This window comes from Alosa pseudoharengus, unplaced genomic scaffold, assembly GCF_046254945.1.
Source record: "Alosa pseudoharengus isolate Yale_2024_CS ecotype anadromous, Long Island Sound unplaced genomic scaffold, YU_APseudo_1.1 YU_APseudo_1.1_scf_9, whole genome shotgun sequence".
NCBI lineage: Eukaryota > Metazoa > Chordata > Actinopteri > Clupeiformes > Clupeidae > Alosa > Alosa pseudoharengus.
The window spans coordinates 8,734,027-8,753,403 of NW_027468881.1; the positions used below are offsets into that span (position 1 = coordinate 8,734,027).

Sequence of the window (19,377 nt, forward strand, 5' to 3'; positions counted from 1 at the left end):
CCTGATTTGGTCACGTGGTGTTATGTGTCCTCATGAAAGACATGAACCATTTCTCCCATTCCTCTAATAGCCCACTAGGGGAGATATCAAGCATACAAATGTTAGTATTACAACAAAATGTCTGCTCATAGAAATCTGTGTCATAACAGCACAGAAATATGTAGAAAATACAGTCTTCTTTATTCTCAGATATTTGCATATAAGAGATTTTACTGAGAAGTTAAAAGTGTTCAACTGAATGACTCCAGTGTTATACAGCCTATATGCAGACAGAGCATCCCTCTGCTCTGACGCAGGGAAGGAGGAGGAGGAGGAGGAGGGAGAGGGGGAGAGAGACAGAGGGAGGAGGAGGAGGGGCGCCAGTGTCTCTTTTGTGTGTGAGTAAGAGGGCGCGCGCACGTGTGTGTTTGTGCGTGTGTGTGTGTGTCTGCGTGCGCATGACCGCATGCGCATGTGTGTGGCCCTGGTGTGTGGTTTGTGTGTAAGCAATCCAGGGAGGAGCCAGAACACAGCATTAGAGAAAAAAGGATGGCGGAGCTGAAATCTCGCAGCCGGGAGAGCGTGAACAAGGTGACGGAGGAAAAGATGGAGGGTAGGTGCAGTCTAATTCCCTCTTTCAGTCACAGGTGCATCTCAGCTGCTTGGGCGCGTGCCTCTTGTGTAGCTCTGGCTGCTCGGGGGCAGTGAGAGGCATGGAGCCACATGCTCCTTTGGCTCAGGCAGAATGGAATTAAGCTCAGTGAGGCTCTATTCAAGTGGCTTTGCTTGAAGTTGTAGTAGCAACGTTGCCTGAGCACATGCTGAGAGGTGCCGGCGACTGAAAATGCATCAAAGGCACGAAAGCTGCCAAATATTCTGCTCAATTTAGCAATATATGTCAAATATGTTGAAATTGTGAAAAGATAATAAAATGTCCAAGCCGTAGATAAACCATATATTATGAGCACAGATTGGGTGAGCTGATCAGGTTCGAGACTGGCTCATGTACTGTTGTCAAAGGACGATATATCTTGTGTAAAAATATTTAATAAACAAGTATGTGTGTAAATCACTGAGTACACAATATTTATGAATTAATTTACATGCTGATGGTAAATTGCAGGACCAGAAAGTATATTTATGTCCATTACTCAGCTTGTAACTGGGAGGATAGTATGAAGTGGAGACACTGAGTGAGATGAGGATCTTATCATAACGGGAAGAGAATTTACTTGTGATTGTCCATATTTGAATAAGAAATATCACAAAGTAAGTACAATCTCTACAAGGAGTCATTTTACAACTGTAGCCTATATTTGGTCAGACAGTTAATAAGATATTTCAACATATAAGCAGCAGGGACCTGAAAAGTGGCTGTTTTTTGTTACTATTTCATTGTTAGCGATAGAATACAATGAAATATATACAGTACATTATGCTTTGTAGTAGTGTATTGATGTTAATGATGAGGAAAAAAGACATCCTGCAACAGTTTCTATCTCAATATTGTCATATATAAAATTCAGATAAAGAACAAATGCATATAGAATGTACATATATTTCATGCATGTTGCATCATTATTGTTTATCTAAAAGCTTTTCTGTATTTTGAGCATCACAAATACATAGCACCCTCTTAAAACTGTGTGTACTAGTATGTATGTTCTCATCAGGGTTACCTTAAAGGCTTGGACACTTCCTTAACGGTCAATAATGAAGGTATTTTTGGTGCTACATCAGACCAATTGATAATCTGACTTCTTTGGGTACCAAAGGCCCGGCAGACGAGGGCAGTGTGGTGGAGGAACAGCCCATGGCAGAGTCTCCCAAGGAGGACGCCCCCAAAAGCAAGATAGAGCTGAAGAGGAGCATCACGCTCTTCAATGGCGTGGGCATGATCATCGGCACCATCATCGGGTCGGGCATCTTCGTGTCGCCCACAGGCGTAGTGAAGGAGGTGGGCTCGGTGGGCCTGTCGCTGATCGTCTGGGCCGTGTGCGGCATAGTGTCCACCATGGGTGCCCTGTGCTACGCCGAGCTGGGCACTACCATCACCAAGTCGGGCGGCGACTACACCTACATCCTGGTGGTGTATGGTGAGCTGGCGGCGTTCCTCAAACTGTGGGTGGAGATGCTGATCATCCGGCCGTCCTCCCAGTACGTTGTCTCCCTGGTGTTCGCCACGTACCTGCTCAAGCCGTTCTTCCCAGTCTGCCCTGTTCCGGAGGCTCCTGCCAAGCTCATTGCTTGCCTCTGTCTAAGTGAGTATCCTTAGGGACATCTCGGTGAACACCCTTTGGCACATCTTTTCAACGAATGTCCTCAGAGATACATGCTCATGTCAAAGTGAGTGTGTCTTTCGGGGCCTCTGAGTCTCCTGTATTCTTTGGGGTGATCCTTAGACAGATTCACTGAGAGGATAAGGGCTAGAGCTCTCATGACGGTATCTGAGGCTTTATATTGTCAGACTTGCAGCGTCGGGAGGGTGGGGGGTGGGGGTTTGGTTAGGTCTAAGTGCCCAATGGGTCATTTCCTGATCCCACTCACATCCTGCCACGCTAAAAACATGCCATGTCAGCCAAGGTTTCAAAATCAGCACCGTGTAGATGTTTCCATCCCATCAGCAATCAGGTCAGAGATACTTGACCAAGAAGACACCTAGAGAGAGCTTCCAGAATCTCTCATCCTTAATCGTCACAAGGATCAGTTTGAAAAGTTCCAGAAAGCACACACATACTCACCCACATATTGATGAAGAGTGAGGACTTCTGAATAATGAATCATACTAGTCTGAAAGTGAATTGTTCACTTCAGAAAGAATCATAAATACCATAGTACCTGTTAAGTAGATGATAAGATGTTCAAAACTGCTCAAGGAGAGGACTGCCAGATGCTGACATTTAAAATAATTAAATACGTATAATTTGAAAATGCCAACCTGACCAGTCCCTCCCTTTGTAAATGCACCATGCTGTAGATATGTATTACAGTATGTGACTCAACCTCAGATGGGACTTTCTGTCTCTGAGCCTTTAAAGTAATCATTTGAATGCTTTTAAACCCATTTGGATTCTCATCTGATGATGACTAAACTCTCTGTCTCTGCAGCTTCGCTGACCTTTGTGAATTGCATCAGTGTCAGAGCGGCAACCAAAGTCCAAGATGTCTTCACAGCATCGAAGCTCCTCGCGCTTATAATCATCATTTTCTTTGGCTTTGTTCAGATTGCAACAGGTACTCTTCTTTAAGCTCATCTCTTTGACATAATCTACCTCATATGAACTAGATGTATTAGAATTTTCATTTGCTTCTGCCTTGGCGGGCAGACAGTTGGTGTTGTTGTTGTGTTGAGTAATAAGGACACCTCAAATCTGCTCTGTGAAAACAAAAGAGATTCCTGTGCTCTAACCCTTGCCAGATAGTTGTCATAGAAACTGTGGGCAACGGGAAATGAGTTTCCCACCAATATCACAATGGCATGATGAATTCTCAAAGGGAAACAATGGTGCCATATGACGTAATTCCTGGCCATGACACTGTCTTTCCTAAATATGAAATACAAAAGCCACGTGATCTGTTGCCAACTATCTGGTGTTGCACAAGATGATGCATATATAATATGGGTCTTTTTGTCAAAACAGGTGATGTCTCTTACCTGTCTCCAAAGCTGGCGTTTGAGGGGAGCAAAATGGGAGTGGACAACATAGTGCTGGCCCTGTACAGCGGCTTGTTTGCCTACGGTGGATGGTAAGGTGGGACAGAGGGGAAGAGGCACTGAGGGGCTATTGGCTGGCCTCACATTAGCAGAATGAACGATCCAACTGATAAGCTACATGGCTCACACAATCATTCTGAATGGTTTCATGTACATTGTGCAAGATCACATGGTCACATTAACTGCATGTGCAAGTGGATTTTAATTTTTATGTTTTATGTCTGCAGGAATTATCTGAACTATGTCACAGAGGAAATGATCAATCCAGAGAGGTAAATATCTTAAGAAAGACACGCTGAGAATTACAAATGTGTGTAGGACGTCCGTTTGACTCTTAACATCTGGTGTCTCTAACAGGAACCTACCGCTGTCAATCATCATCAGCATGCCCATCGTAACTGTGGTGTACGTGCTGACCAATATGGCGTACCTCACCACCATCCCTCCACAAGTCATGGTGGAGTCTGAAGCGGTTGCTGTGGTAGGTTTGACTCACGGGGGGAATTGTTTGGGGTAAAGCTGGATTAATAAATATACAAATATCTATTTTGACACGTAAAATGTATTTATTTTAAGATATATGGTGTATACGTATTTAGATTATGCTAGCTGATGTTGATGAACCTTTGGCCTGTGTCTGGAGATAGTAACTGAATTCCGAGCCTTTTCAACCTTTACAGTCTTTCGGGGAGTACCATCTGGGTGTGATGTCCTGGATCATCCCAGTCTTTGTGGGGCTGTCCTGTTTTGGTGCAGTGAATGGCAGTTTGTTCACATCAGCCAGGTAAGCCCACTCACTCCAAGACATCTACCCTGCATAATAGACCTACAGTACAGTTAACTTAGTGAGTTTCCCACACTTTGGGATGGTTAACATACTGTAGTTAATTGAGGCTTTACTGTAGCCATACAAACTTAGCCATAGTCAGCCAAACCAACTGTTATATTTTGCTAGCAATATCACCATACAAGTGAGATGAGGTGCTAGTGCCATGGGGCGTTTCAGTCAAGACAGCCTTGTTCACCCATCAGAGCGTGAGTTCTTTTAGAAGCAGTTATTAATAAACTGGGATAAAATTAGACAATGCTGTGTTATCAGGCTGTTTTATGCGGGTGCTCGTGAGGGACAGCTGCCTGCTGCACTTGGATTGGTTCACACCGACCTCTTCACCCCAGTGCCCTCCCTCATCTTCACAGTAAGTCCCTGCTGTGAGATGGCCACTCTGCCTCTCAGTCTCGCCATTTTACTGACAAATGGAATCCCATCGCTGTCACAGGGACCTCCTGCCACACCTCACTTGTGTCTCTCTCTCTCTCTCTCTCTCTATCTCTCTCTCTCTCTCTCTCTCTCTCTTTCACTCTCTCTCTCCCCACCCTCTCTCTCTCTCTCTCTCTCTCTCTTTCCCTCCACCTCAGTGCTGCCTGTCCATGTTCTACGCACTGTCTAAGGACATCTTCTCCGTCATCAACCTCTTCAGTTTCTTCACGTGGCTGTGTGTCGGCATGGCCATCGCTGGGATGCTGTGGCTACGCTGGACCAAACCTGACCTCCGCAGGCCTATCAAGGTCAGTCACCGCACTTCTCAAACGTGCCTTACAACCGCTACCAGGTAACGCTAACTCCACCTGGGCATTCCCACCTGTTCTAGGCTACCTAATTGCACTAGGAGGTGGAGCGTCTTCCTAATCAGGCATGCTAACCTTGCCTCTGTGTTGGACTCCACGCCACTGAGCAGACGATGCCTGGCTCAGCAGTAGCTGTTGAGGGCCTCGGCAGAGTCAGCCTAATCTCCTTCTGCTCCATAACACTCCAACTGTGGGGATTGGGGAGTTGGGGCGTGTGGGGGATGGGGGGCTGTTGCATTATCCCCCCTCTCCTCAAGATGGGCTATATGGAATATGGCCCACCCTCTCTACCACCCCGCCAAACAAACACCCACAGCTTAGCTCCTGAAGCTGCTCATATTGGTTTAAAGAATGCTAAACAATGGTGGTTGCTATTTATAGATTGATATGAGTTGATATGAGTGTGTCTGCTGGTGATTTGCTCCTAACTCTGCTGACTGATTGTGTGATTGTGTCGGCTCAGATCCCACTGGTGATCCCCCTGGCATTTGTGATCGGCTGCGCCTTCATGGTGGTGGTGTCCTTCTGGGCAGCCCCCTTCGAGTGCTTGGTGGGCTCGGGCATCATCCTCTCCGGGATCCCCTTCTACCTGCTGGGCTACAAATGGGAGAAGCCTCGCACAGTGCAGAAGGTCCTCGGTGAGAATCTCAGATGATCTGATGATAGCAAAGAACTGAAAAAGTGTGATATTGGTTGCAAACAGGTGCCTGATTTAAGCAGTGGAAAATATATGTGATTGAAGAGACTACAAAGAAAGTTGAGCGTAATGGTTTGTAAATGTATGTTAGTCATAGTGTTTGTACTACATGCAAGAATGATAAGGTCTGCGGGTATCTGCCTTCTCTGAAACTAAAGGCAACACATTCATCAAGAGCCTTTTAGCAGTGAGAAAACACAGCCAGTAGTGTATCAAACTATTTGAAAATGTTTGAAGAAAACAGAAAGAAGTTGAGAGGAGGGGATTAATAAAATGGGTGATTGATTGATTGTCAGAGATGAGTAATGTGATGATGTGCTGGATTTTCCCACAGAAATCTTCACTCTTTTCTGCCAGAAGGTTTTCTTGGCAGTTCCAGAGGAGCGGGATACGAAAGAGTGATCCGATCAGGGCTCAGGATGTGGGCAATCGACAAGACTCTGCGTTCTTGCCATCGTGTTTCATATTTGTGTTGAAGTCAAAGAGAAGTGGCATTGTGTTTGTCTCTGTGGTTTCAGGTAAATCTGTTCATTTCTTTTGTCCTCCTCCTACTTTTCTCACGTAATGAAGGCATCCAGTATTTCAGCCACACCACACCTCGATTAGTAGACACACGAGATAAACTCTGCTGTGGTTAGGAGTCTCTACGGTTTGTAATGTGTATCAGAACTCAGTGTGACTGATGCTCAGTAACGAGGTGCAGCCTAAATCGGTATCGCCCCTTTAACCCCCGAGCTGCACAAATTAACCCCACATTGGAGCCCAGTCACCCTGGTCCATTCAGGCCCAGTACCTGTAGAGATGTGATGTCTGCATGGAGCTAAATGTAGACACATTTGCATTCACAGCTGAATGCCAGCACAGCACTTCTCTGTAGACTAGTACAGTATGTCTCTAAGCATAAGTGTTTCTTGTGCACTAGAGACCATTCTTGGCCGGTAGGTTGAGCTTTGAGTAGTGCCTGCTCCGGGCGTGCCTGGGTGGGATAACCCTTTACAAGGGTAGAGCCACAGAAACTCACAGGGTATTTTTGTTTTTATTCAATCAGATCAATGAATCTCCCTCAACCTCTTCTGTCTTCTTTCCTAATCATTCTAAACTGTGGGAGATTATCCACATTTCTGTGGAAATTAATGTACCTCATACATTCTACACAAGGAAAATGCTAAGGCAGTCAAGGTGCTTCATTTTTAATCCCATATTTAATTTCTGTTGATACTGTGGCTGACCTCATACTAACTTGTGTTGCTTTGGTCTATTTCTCATTACTAACAGTTTAACATCTTTAGTTTGCCATTTTTAAGGCTTCATCTTTTCATTAGAAATGTCAGCATCAGCTTGTTAGTTTTGAGTGAAAAGACACCAATTACTTGAAGATCTAGAAGGTCTTCTTACTGAGATTACTTGGACACGTGTTTTTATTATGATTTTTTAAAACCTAAATTTAGCCTAAATGTGACCTGACAACTGCAAATGCACAAACTGTACAATATTCAAAGGAGCACATATATTCAGGAGAGGACAGGGGCCTGCTATAGGGTTTATTCAACAGTGGCAGAGCTTCAGTCTCTGTACCTCTTTACAGTTATGATATATCTGCACCTTCTCATAGGGGGCGCCGTCCCCTATGTTTACATGTTTGGGCAAAAGTGAACTCTGCTGCAGTAGCAGTACTTTGAGCTGGCCTCTTTTTCAAGAAAATCAGAGTAGTTATGAACACAGCAACAGAGGAAAGAGTGCAAGCACAAAAATGGATATGGACTGGAAGGGGAAAACCTCTGTGGCTGTGTCTCAAGCAAGTTGTTCTTTTGTCCAAAATTGTAGTTTGTGTTGTTGTTGTTGTTGTTAATCTTTATGCTATCGTTGAGTAAGGTTTTCTTCATATGAATGACACTATCTCTGTGGTTTTCTTATTATGTTGACAATTATTTTTTGTACCTCGTTGAAATATGAAGAAAACCTCCCAACAATAATATAAACAGGAGCAGGGGGCAGTGAAACACTTATCTTAAGTTGCTCTGTCCAACAGACCCATTGTGAAATTTGTGTGTCCATTTTCTACATTCAGATTATTTGCTTTTATATTTTTATGAGTCATTTTTAGATATTAGTTGTACGTTTACATTATGTGACCTTTTAGTCAAAAGCTGGACCCAGCGGCAGAGCCTATAGTTGAGTTGGCATCATCAGACTGCGCTAGTAAGAGTACAAAGAGGTTGAGGATGCAACGCACAACATTGTACGGGAGAAGGACACGAGTCCAACCTGTGATTGTAATGTTTGTATTACTTGCTGAATGTTGCTGTATTGTAACGCAAGATTTAAAAAACTCTCCTTCTTTCGACTTCTTTTAATCTGAATATCAGTCTTGATGACAGAAACTCGATTAAAATTTTACTGAGACGCAAATAGTTGTCCAATCCCTTTTATTGTATTCAGTAGATTCTGTTCCATTAAGAACACATCACATGTAAGCAATGGTAAGGTACAGATGTTAATTGAGACTTCAAGAACTACAATGTATACATCCAGTTCTGTAATATCTATGAAATAACATTAAGCAACAAGATAACATAACTCCAAACACAAAAACACCTCAAATACCTCTTTAGCACAAACACATTTTGACAGCTGTGCTCTTCATCTATGTAAACATAATTCTGAATAAAATTCAGAGAAGGACTAGCAGAAGTCAATTTACAATTAATGACAGGACATATTCATTTTAGACTTTCCATGATCTTCCATGATCTAGAGCAATAAAAGTGCTCATGTGCAGGTATGAGGATGTGTCAAATGAAAGAATAAGAAAAGCTAAACATTTACTCACGTATGCAAATGGCATTCCTAACAGGCCCTAGAACTTGTGAATGTATCTATACAAATGGCAGTTACTTAAATTAAGTGAATTGATGTGTTCTTAATGGAGTTTTGCATGTTTTGGTGAAGCTGTCCTCCTGATTTTGTAACAGTGGAGGACTGGTGAGGACTCTCTATACTGTTTGAGGTGGGGGAACGGTGAGGGATGATAGAACAGAGTGGTAAGACGACCTGCAGCTTCACCAAAACACACTAGCATCAATTGTGATGACAGCATGTCATTTTGGTCCCTTCTTCCTTTCCTTCGGCTTGTCTGCATCTATGCGGACATGGTGATGTACTGATCCATTCCACCAAAATAGGACCTTTCCCACTCACTCATGAGGTCGAAGTGCAGCGGGCGGTCGCAGAAGTTGCAGGAAGCCATTGCTGGGCCATTCAGAGGCATGCCCACCTCCTGCCAAACCTCCAGCAGTTTCTCTGCCGACACACACATCAACACACAGGGGAGTCACATGACATACCCAATCTACACACACTTCAGTAGAATGCATACATGCATATTCATAGATAAACAAACCAACATTCAAACATAAATCATAAGACATTGTGATGACAGCGCATGTTGCGAACTATTGGTTTCTCAGCAAAAGCCTCAATGAAATGGTAACAAATAAATGTAAAGAGTCATATCATGTGGAGTTGATTTTTTTCCGTTTTGGCAAGTAGCCATGTAATAAGCAGGATAATGTATAGAACGCAGGTCATTATCGGAAAATAACGTCGGGGTCCTGTTTGCACTGTCGAGACTTATTTTCCGATAATGACGACAATCTATACTTTATCTCTTAGACAGTATATTGTCTGGAGGCTTACGTGTGAAGAATTCCATCATCGCTGGCTCATGGAAGGGTGAGGGAGCCAGACGCAGCAGCTCCTGCCCACGGGCCACGGTGGGATAGTTGATGGCTTGGACATAGATGTTGTGACGCTCCAGCAGGATGTCACACACCTTGGAGTTCAGCTCTGCGTTGCCAACCTGAGGGGGAAACACAGCACTTTGAGTGATAGAGTGGGGGCAGCAAAAAGGAACATGGAAGTCTGACCTCAGAGCAGATCTATTCAGGGATCCGGTTCAGATCAGGAAGCACACATTTTTAACCATACAGCGGAATTCTCTCCATTAGTTAATGGTCAAAAGACCTATCTATAATCTTTATCATTCGAATAACAATGAATTTGCTTGATGAAATGCTCTGCCCAAACCACCTTTAATGAGGTATGCTACATATTGTCATCATGGAAGAAAAATGTTCCATTTTCGAAGCCAAACAGGCATGTTGGACAATTGGTCTGAATCTCTTTTATGTCTACGGACAATTATCAACAATGGTATTCAAAGTGTTTGTTTTTCTTGAACCTTAACAGCATGTCACATCAGTGGCAGAGCCTCCAGTCACCACAGACAACATTTTCAAAGAATCCCTCTCAATCTCAAAACAAAATCACACTCTGTAATCGTTAACAGAAGCAGTTAACTGAGACATGAGGACATCATGGTGCTTATTACACATCTCTTCATAATGCTGCAGAATACTTCATTCACGTTCGGAGGTCTGACATATTTCTGTATAACAGACCGTTGCTACTATTATTCTTATTATGTCAAGGAAAATGGATTTTGTGCCTCTGATTCACGTCTTTCATATCTTTCATATGCCAGTCATTATTGGAAAATAAGTCCCGACAGGGTGAACAGGACCCTGACGTGCCAGCAGAAGGGTCTTGCTTCGTCCTGAAGGGACTTATTATTCCTTGACAGTGGAATAATGATCGCCGTTCCATATATTATCCCTTACATATTGATGGTGTGACAAATTCCAGTTTCAGTTGTAATTGGCTACAGGGGCGCCACCAAGGGGTGGCCCGGGGTGGCCACGGCCACCTCAACAGGAACTCTGGCCACCCCTGGCTATGTGTTCGATGGAGGCAAAATGTGTCCAAATTCATACCCATTATTCTCTGTTGAATTGCTCACGGAGTACTTGTCACACATAAATTACACAGATATCACTTAAAAGAGCAGAACCTGAGCTTTCCAATGATATTAGCGGCTATGTGTCGTGAAAAACGGTTCGCGATAAAATTAAAGTTGGATATACATGACATTTAATAATGTTTCTATTGTGCACACAGCGCTTTGTCCATCTCCACACCCATTACTCTCGGTGATATATCTCATGAACACCTTGGTCAAAACATAGCAAACTATATATCGAAATAAACAGCAGACCTTACCAAATATGAGGATGTGCATTAAGCATTCCTCTGTACAGTAAGCGAATCCCGAGTAATCCGGTTTTGAAACTGCAGCAAAATTCTACATGTTATCCAACTTTGAGCTGAAATTCTAATATATTTTAATAGCAGCCCAGAATAATGAACTTGCTTTCCAAAATAAAAAAATAAAAAGTTGGTCATGGCAGTGCTTATGAATAGATGTTTCTACCAGCATGCTCAGGTGGCATGGATGCAGCACAAAGTATTTTTACCTAGTATAAAGGCTGACAGGCTAGACTGTCTTGTTAAAAACGATATAGCCTAGTATATGAAGAGCTCTTTTCCAAAACGCTATAAATCCATTTTTGTGGAACAAGTCATGTTATTTAATTGTGTTTTTCAGGTAATATCAATAAAAGTGCAGTTGTGTTGTTTTGAGTAAATTACCCAATTACAGTTCCAAAAACTGCTACAGTTCCAATATCCTGAGCCATGTGGACTTATAGGTTCTGTCATGGTGGTGAGGCCTTACAGAGGTGCCTCTTACCCGTATGGGGATGATGTGGCTGGGGCAGTTGATGACAGGCAGGCCGACGTCCATCAGTAGCTGGCGCATGTGTTTGACATTGCGCTGGTGGGCTCGGCGCAGCAGCAGGCCCTCGGGGCTGCTCAGCACCCGCACTGACTCCAGTGCCCCCGCCAGCACCATCGGTGGCAGCGAAGTGGTGAAGATGAAGCCGGCGGCGAACGAGCGAACTGTGTCCACTAGGGCGGCACTACTAGCTATGTAGCCTCCCACGCAGCCAAACGCCTTCCCTGCATCAGAGGAAAAACAGAGTAAACAGTTAGCCTGTTAGCATAAAGGTTTCTTTTACTTTAAACGTCCAAAAATGACATAGAAATAACAGCAAAGAAACATTTTGACATGTATAAATACTCTGTGTTGTCCAGATATCTCCTTTAGCATGGAAACCAGCTAGCTAGCCAGGCTTTTGTAATACCACATTGTACCACAAATGGTCGCTGTATTAAAGTAAATGGAACAGTGCTGTGTGGCTGCGTTCAAGACAACTTCAAGTCTACAGACAGCTCCTTTAAGGCTGGGCTAGGCAGAGTGCTGTATGTTATGCTAGTGTGGCTAAAATGTAAAGTAGAATACTGACAGAGTGTTTGTTGAGTCATACATTACAGAGAAAGTAGGTGGAGTGGAGCTGTAGCCATTCAGATGAGCATGGGCTTACATGTACAGCTATTCCAGGAACTAGCATGGCTCTGATGTGGCAAAGATCAGGCTTATCCATCCACCCCAGCATCAGCAGCTGTGTGGGGTTGAACTAATGTGTGACGTTTGCTGTGGAAGTAGTCGGGGGAACAAAGGACGAGATAAAGCAACCCTAGCTTAGCCTGGGGGCTCTGATAAGCGAGGCTTTTTCTTGTCAAAATCACTCTCACTGAGCTTGTATGAAGAAACCTGGGTGGGTGCTACACATTGGTGGAGGTTTTTGAGGTCCTCCTTCACTGAAAAGCACTGTCTGTGCCTTGAAAAGCCTTAAATAATGCAGTGTGTTTTTGTTGTAAGCTTGCATCTAACAAAATCACTTTAGAGGCCTTAGTCTGTGGCATTAGCGTTAGCTTTTGTTGACTTGGTGTGTTCAGAGGTTAAATGTGGGATATTATTATGTTTGTACTAACCCAGTGTTCCAGAGACAATGTCGATCTTGTGCATGATACCGTCCCTCTCTCCGACCCCGGCCCCATGTGCCCCATACAGCCCCACTGCATGGACTTCATCCACAAACGTCAAGGCACCGTACTTATGGGCTACATCACACAGCTCCTCCAGAGGACAGATAGCACCTACACAAAAACAACACACAGACACATAACATTAGACAAGGTTTCAGATGCTTTATGTAAGAACGACCATAGTGTTAAAAATGGGCATTGCAGTCCAAAATCAAAACATTTCAGCGCATTAAGTAGGCTAATCTGGCAATCTAGCTGTTGGCGGAAGTTGGCGCAGCAAGCCAAAACACAAACTCAAAACATAAACAGTATTTGCAGGCTGCGAATGTAAGTTTGAATTGTGAATATCCTGGCTGTACCATTATTGTCAGTGAAGCCAGTATTAGAAAATAACATGTTTCTTTTATCTCTTATGGCATATTATGGTAATTTTATGCTTTATTACAATAAATATCTTACATATAGCACCTTTAAATATACCATTGAACATACATGAATTAATTCTTAGAGTCAAGGTTTATATATGTTCATGGTTATTGTTTTTATTCTGCTTGTTACTGTTATTTTATTCAGTGTGTTACTAACACAACTTAACAGTGTCTGCTAAGAACTGTAAACATAAACACAAGATTATGAATATACAATTCCTGTAAAATAACATGTCATTGTGTGTTGAAGTTGGCTTAGGCTAAATGAGAGATTCAGCATAGTTTAACTTTACTTTCAACTCAAAGACTTCCTGAGATTAAACTATCCCTGCCAGCCAATTATTATCCATGCACACAGTATATCGGTTAAGTTTCATGTCAGTTAATAAGGTTATCATTGTCTACAGCATGTTTATAGGATAACTCTAGTCGAAGAACAACCTAGGGTCTGTTTTTGGATGATAATGATCATAGACTTTCTTTGAGTAATTTAATTTTGAGTAAGCCCACAATCCACTGATTAATGTTGTTTTGGTCCCCAACAAAAGTTTTCAGTTTGTTGTCATCCAAAAATACTATCTAGGTTGGTATGTTATAAGACTGTTCACATGAATATGGACTCACCATCCATAGAATGCACAGTCTCAAAGGCCACAATCTTGGGGGTCTTAGGGTCTGATTTGCTCAGCAGTTCCTCCAGATGGCGGGGGTCATTATGGCGGAAGATGAAGCGCTTAGCTCCGCTGTTCCTGATGCCCTGGATCATGGAGGCATGGTTCCCCATGTCTGAATAGATCTCACAACCTGTGTGATAGACACACAATTATTAATACTCAGCACAATAGGAAACATCTAATGTAACAAGCTAAATTAGAAGAGCTAATCCAATGCTGTATTTTCTAGTATCTAAACCTAATCGAAAGTCAGCGAAACCTTTCCAAATATCTTTGCCAGCCATTCAGAAAAACGGTTTCATCAACTTTTCTTACCAGGAAGCATTTTGGCAAGAGTGAAAAGAGTCGAGTCATTGGCCACGAAGCAGGAGGAGAACACAAGCGCGCCATCTTTCTGGTGGAGGCGAGCCAGCTCCTGCTCCAGCATCACGTGGTAGTTACTGGTGCCAGAGATGTTCCTAGTGCCTCCTGCGCCTGCGCCATGCTTCTGCAGAGCATCCCTAACAGAATGAATTAATATGAATGAATATATCTTGAAAGTGAATACCTTTATCGGTGCAGAGAGTTCAATAAAAGAAGAATGAAAAAAATAGTAATCTTAAAAAACATTAAGGGCCTCTAAAATAAATAAACAATGATAAATAATAAACTAAAAATAAAAAAGTCACAGTACATTCATATTGCACATGTTCATGGTGTTTAATGCAGTCGGCTTTGGAGTGGAACTGTTTATTTTTCTGTGACTTTTAAGACTGCATGTGCATGGGCTAAATTTTGTTTAAGTTCTAGAAAAGTTTTCCTGGAAACACATACTGTATGGCCCTGACGACTCTTGGGTGGCGACTCATGCCCAGGTAGTCATTGCTACACCACACAGACACCTGGTTCCCTTCCCGCCCAGTAACAGAGTAGTCATCCGCAAAGGGGAAGATGTCAGCATGGCGGTTTACGGTTTTAAAGATGCGGTAGGTGTGATCACTCTTCTTCTCATGGATCTTCTTCTCAAAGAATGTATCATAGTCAAAGCTGGGGCCCTCTACCAAACATTCAGAAACCATGGTAAAATCTTTGTTTAAGACAGCCACAATGTATATTTATATAAATACTATGTATATAATATAAATACACGTAATAATTATGCTTTCAGTGCATGTCTTCCAGAACTTCTCAAACAAAAATAAGGTCCAACATTTAACATGTAATGGAGCCAATACCTACTGAGTTAATATTGAAGAAAGTTTGGGTAGATGTTCTTATAAATGGGAGGGATCGTGTGTATCTGTCTTTCATTAGGAAAGCTATCTGTGGTGCTGCACACGTCAACTCACCCATGTTATCTTTGAGGAGGTGGGAGGGAGCCAGCCCCAGAGGGGAGGTGACCTCCACACCGGCCTGAAGAGTGCCCACCAACTCTGTTCAGCACACACATACACAGAAAGAGAGAAAGAGAGAGCGAGACTGGTCAGTGTTGACATAATATTGTTGTGGTAAGGGTCTCAAGAAAGAAATAACACATGACTGAGTCTCTCAGATTTCAGGGTGGACCCATGACCTATGAAAACCAAAACACAATTTCTCTCCATTCACTTTCCCAGTGACATGCTGTTAAACTACACATGATGGAGACAATCTAGTCAATGGGAGTGACATTTTCTAGGGTTTTCTACGTTTGAATATCATTTATACCCTGTAAAAATGCACCTGTAGTTAGTGTGTGTGTGTGTGTGTGTGTGTGTGTGTGTGTGTGTGTGTGTGTGATACCTGTGTTTTTCGAAGCATTGCCAAAGACGTCCTCCTGCACCTCTTTACTGGCCTTGACCACGCTCAGCTGGGACGACACAAAGGGGCAGCCTTTGGCCACAGACTCAGCAACCTGGGTGGCAGCCTGGGACAGGTGCCGCTTTTGGGCCATTAGGACTGGAGACTGAGCTAAATAACACATACGCACACTTCATACCCTACTACATACACAGGCACATACAGTTACAGTATACATTTAAAGTTGTCTTTCATTGTTTTGTTACAGTGGTGTTGTGGTGTCATTTCTGTCTATGGTCAATGTATGTTCTGTATGCATTGCTGTTGTATGTGCTCCTCTGTGAATTTCACATGTATAATGCACTTGGGATATCATGCCAATTGCCAAGAATACAACGTGATTGTATGCTGCAGCTTTCCATGCTAGACCCATAATAGGTGTTCCACTGCAGTCGGTGAGAGCATTTGGAGACACTGTATCCAACCCACTAAAGACTTATTACACTTTCTTGGCACGTCCTCAGGTGAATTCAGTGATCAGTATATAAAGTTAGACAAGTACCTTTCTCAGGTGATCTGAGTGAGGTGGGCAGGACAGTCGTGGTGCTAATATGACGGGTGATGATGGGGCATCGGTCGGCCAGGGAGAAAAGAGCTGTGCCCGCACTACGCATGAAGGGCCGCGAGGCCGTTTTCAGGAAGGGACAGTGATGCAGAAACGCAGACATGATTTCTGTGCCCGTCTGCAAAACAGATGATGTTACAAAATGATGTAATACATTTTAGATTGATTGAATTTAGAGTTAGTTTGTTAGTTAGTACAGTTGGCTGTCTTTTTATGCCAGTACACAAGGTGGTGGTTGTCTAGTGGTTGCTGATCTGGGCTTCCTCATGGGTCACTGAAAGGTTGTGAATTTGCTACCATTGTGCCCCTGAGCAAGGCACTTAACAAAACAAAAATATTTCAACTTGTTTAGACCATCTCTAGAATGTAAGTTATATGTACGGCTATATTCCCCGGCTCCTATGTTCCCCGCTAGGGGTTAGGGTTAGGTTTTTTTTTTTTTTTTTTTTTTAAAAAGCTCTTATGTTCCCCGGTCCCATACAAAGCGGGGAACATAGGACCTGGGGAACATAGGACCCGGGGAACATAGGTACGCTCCCATATGCACAAACTAATACATCACCTATCTGGGGTGCGTTTCCCAAAACTAGTTGCTAACCTGTTGGCTGCCAATGGGAAATTTTATTGCAACCAACAAAGTAGTTAACTTAGTTAGCAACTATGGTTTTGGGAAACGTGCCCCTGTTCAGTAGCCCTAAATCTCAGCTACTGGTTGTGGTTAACTAGCCTACCTGTCACATTTAACTGTAGGTATTTGCTGCACTAAACTTTACTCAAATACAACGTTAACTAACCCAATTAGTATTCCTTGATGTAAACAGGACATCAACAGGTAGCTGCAAACTCTTAAAAGTAATCAAATGACAGTAATAGGCTACAAAATCTGAATGAGTTATCCAGACAATATATAGAAGAAATATAAGTAGCAAGTGGTTAAAAAGTGATAAAAGAACTAAAAACATTCAGCTGGTGGGCCTAAACATACAATGTGTGTTTAGTAGGGTCCGACTTTGACCTTAGTTCGTCTTGTGGACCAAAATTCCGAATGATTCCGATAGCCCTGTAATGCCACATGGGCGCCCCCCTGTAGTGGGCGTGCCTGATAGCGCTTATCTTGTGCACGCAGCTGGCGCTGTCCATGCTCTGTAGTTCTGAAGTTGTGAATGCACGTCACACTATAGGAGGTCCGCGATTAACAACGATTTGATAGTAAATTCAGTAAAAATGCAGGCGAAAGTTCGAGAAAGTTCGTGAAGTAACAGTAATTGTTCAATAATAATGCAAAACTTTTCTTACACCACTTTAAACAGCATAATTCGTAATTGGTGTTGATAACTGTTCTCTACGATACATTTTACGTTACAGTGTAATTATTTTATAATGCTACACAAAAAAATAAAAAACATTTATGTATTCCATCATTACTTCAACTGTCACTGATGCTAGGTCTACTGTTGACTCCAATTCCCCCCAATGCCAGAATGCTGTAGCCTACAGCTGTCTCATTATTTTGCGGTCGAGAGATATCTCGACCTGTGGTTTGTTTTTGTGATTAGGGGTAATCTTCAGGTCGAACGATTGTAACCAAAAGCGCCCATCTATCAGCCCATTTGTCTGCTCAACACATTTAATGTATTATCTCTGTACAATCACACATTTATGGGCAAGTTTGAATGCAGCAATTATTTCTCATTTCCATAATTCAAAGTAGCCTACAAACTCGAAATCAAACTTAAAATCGAAACAATTTTAACTGATAGCGTACAATTACTAGCCTACGGGCAAATTAAAGGTCTAAATCTAAAAATCTAAATAATCGATCAAAATAATTAATAACAAGCAAATCTCACCTGTTGACCTACACTGAGGACGAACTTCGAACAGCTATCGGATAGTGACACTGCTGACAGAAATGCTACCGAGATGTGACGTTCTACAACGAACTCATTGGCCAAGTTAACATCTGCCGTTCCCTCCCTAGTTAGTCAGGGAGATGTGGTGTGAGTGTGTGCGCCATATTAATACTTCTAAGGTAATTCTCTGTATATAAGGTACATATTTTAATAAACACAAATAAGAAACTGAAATAGGCCTAAGCATAGACTTGTGTTTATAATCTGTACTTATAATTTCACCTAACTCAAACTGTTAACAGTTTCTCTTAATTTAGGCCTACTGTAGGCTACTACTGGTTCATGCCCTGAAGAAGGCCCAAGCTAAGATTAAATACATTTTTATCTTGCCTTGGTCGGAGAGATGTTTTCTCTTTTTCTCATATGAAACTACTAACCTTGGACCAAAGAGCACCCAACGACAAAACATACGAAAGAACAAAGAGGACTGAGCACGCCACTGACTCCAAATAGGCTAAATAAAAACGGTTTTTATTTACTATTGTTGATTGATTTCATCATAATCATATCAAACATTATGAGACTGGAGAAACATAAAACTGAGGATTTGTATTTGTTTTTTTTACCCTATATTCCTCAATTCATCATCTGAATTGCTATTATTTGTATGTTTGTATGTTAGATTGGCATGGCCATTTTTAAATACCCAGGTCACTGTATAAAAATGTATGGTGCACATTACAGGCCAAACAGGCACCTGTGTCTTGACATTACAGATCGTCTTTTGTTCAGCAGACTGAGCTCCCCATAATTTTCACCTCTCTTCATCTTCTCCAAGCTTTTAAGCAGAAAGAGCATGTTTCACCGGTCACAGTGCCAACAAGCTCAGGCAGACCTCTGGGCCAAAGAGTTGAGACGGAGTGTGCTGACCCAGCCTGAAACGTTGGCCTCTAAACTCTTACAGCAGATTTACTGACCTGTGATTGAACACACATAGAAATTGTGTGGAACTAAGATATTTTAACACACTAATATGTACCTCTAAGGGTTTTGCAAAATAGATCAACTGAAAAGAAAGCATACTATCAATGTGGCATCCATAGGGTTCTATGCATAAATAATATGCTTATAATGCTGAAAGTGTGATAAAATGATTTTGCGGATATGGTGGTCTAA

General features: G+C 42.5%; 2 protein-coding genes across 2 annotated transcripts; one reads left to right on the plus strand and one right to left on the minus strand.

Annotated features, from left to right (window-relative positions):
* The first annotated feature begins 528 nt into the window (after positions 1-528).
* LOC143114954 (large neutral amino acids transporter small subunit 1-like) lies at positions 529-6,419 on the plus strand. The gene is made up of 11 exons (XM_076276798.1): positions 529-592; positions 1,755-2,240; positions 3,088-3,213; positions 3,621-3,726; positions 3,922-3,966; positions 4,052-4,175; positions 4,375-4,478; positions 4,794-4,890; positions 5,111-5,260; positions 5,784-5,958; positions 6,352-6,419. The coding sequence occupies exons 1-11, from the start codon at positions 529-531 to the stop codon at positions 6,417-6,419; spliced, it is 1,545 nt and encodes a 514-aa protein (XP_076132913.1).
* A 2,280-nt stretch (positions 6,420-8,699) lies between these two features.
* alas2 (aminolevulinate, delta-, synthase 2) lies at positions 8,700-18,320 on the minus strand. Its single transcript, XM_076277533.1, has 11 exons — positions 18,199-18,320; positions 16,286-16,466; positions 15,727-15,894; positions 15,294-15,377; positions 14,779-15,001; positions 14,281-14,465; positions 13,916-14,095; positions 12,810-12,974; positions 11,665-11,933; positions 9,714-9,876; positions 8,700-9,317 (listed from the first exon to the last, which is right to left on the minus strand). The coding sequence occupies exons 2-11, from the start codon at positions 16,449-16,451 to the stop codon at positions 9,157-9,159; spliced, it is 1,764 nt and encodes a 587-aa protein (XP_076133648.1). The 5' UTR covers positions 16,452-16,466; positions 18,199-18,320; the 3' UTR covers positions 8,700-9,156.
* Positions 18,321-19,377: the final 1,057 nt, after the last annotated feature.

What these genes read in the sequence shown, in the direction of transcription:
- LOC143114954 (XM_076276798.1), top strand. Translation starts at nt 529, where the DNA reads ATGGCGGAGCTGAAATCTCGCAGCCGGGAGAGCGTGAACAAGGTGACG. An exon ending in CATTGCTTGCCTCTGTCTAA is followed by an intron (nt 2,241 to 3,087) that starts GTGAGTATCCTT and finishes CTGTCTCTGCAG; the next exon opens with CTTCGCTGACCTTTGTGAAT. An exon ending in ACCTCCGCAGGCCTATCAAG is followed by an intron (nt 5,261 to 5,783) that starts GTCAGTCACCGC and finishes GTGTCGGCTCAG; the next exon opens with ATCCCACTGGTGATCCCCCT.
- alas2 (XM_076277533.1), bottom strand. Translation starts at nt 16,451, where the DNA reads ATGTCTGCGTTTCTGCATCACTGTCCCTTCCTGAAAACGGCCTCGCGG. An exon ending in CCTCCTCAAAGATAACATGG is followed by an intron (nt 15,002 to 15,293) that starts GTGAGTTGACGT and finishes AATGTTTGGTAG; the next exon opens with AGGGCCCCAGCTTTGACTAT. An exon ending in GCCACATCATCCCCATACGG is followed by an intron (nt 9,877 to 11,664) that starts GTAAGAGGCACC and finishes TTTCCCCCTCAG; the next exon opens with GTTGGCAACGCAGAGCTGAA.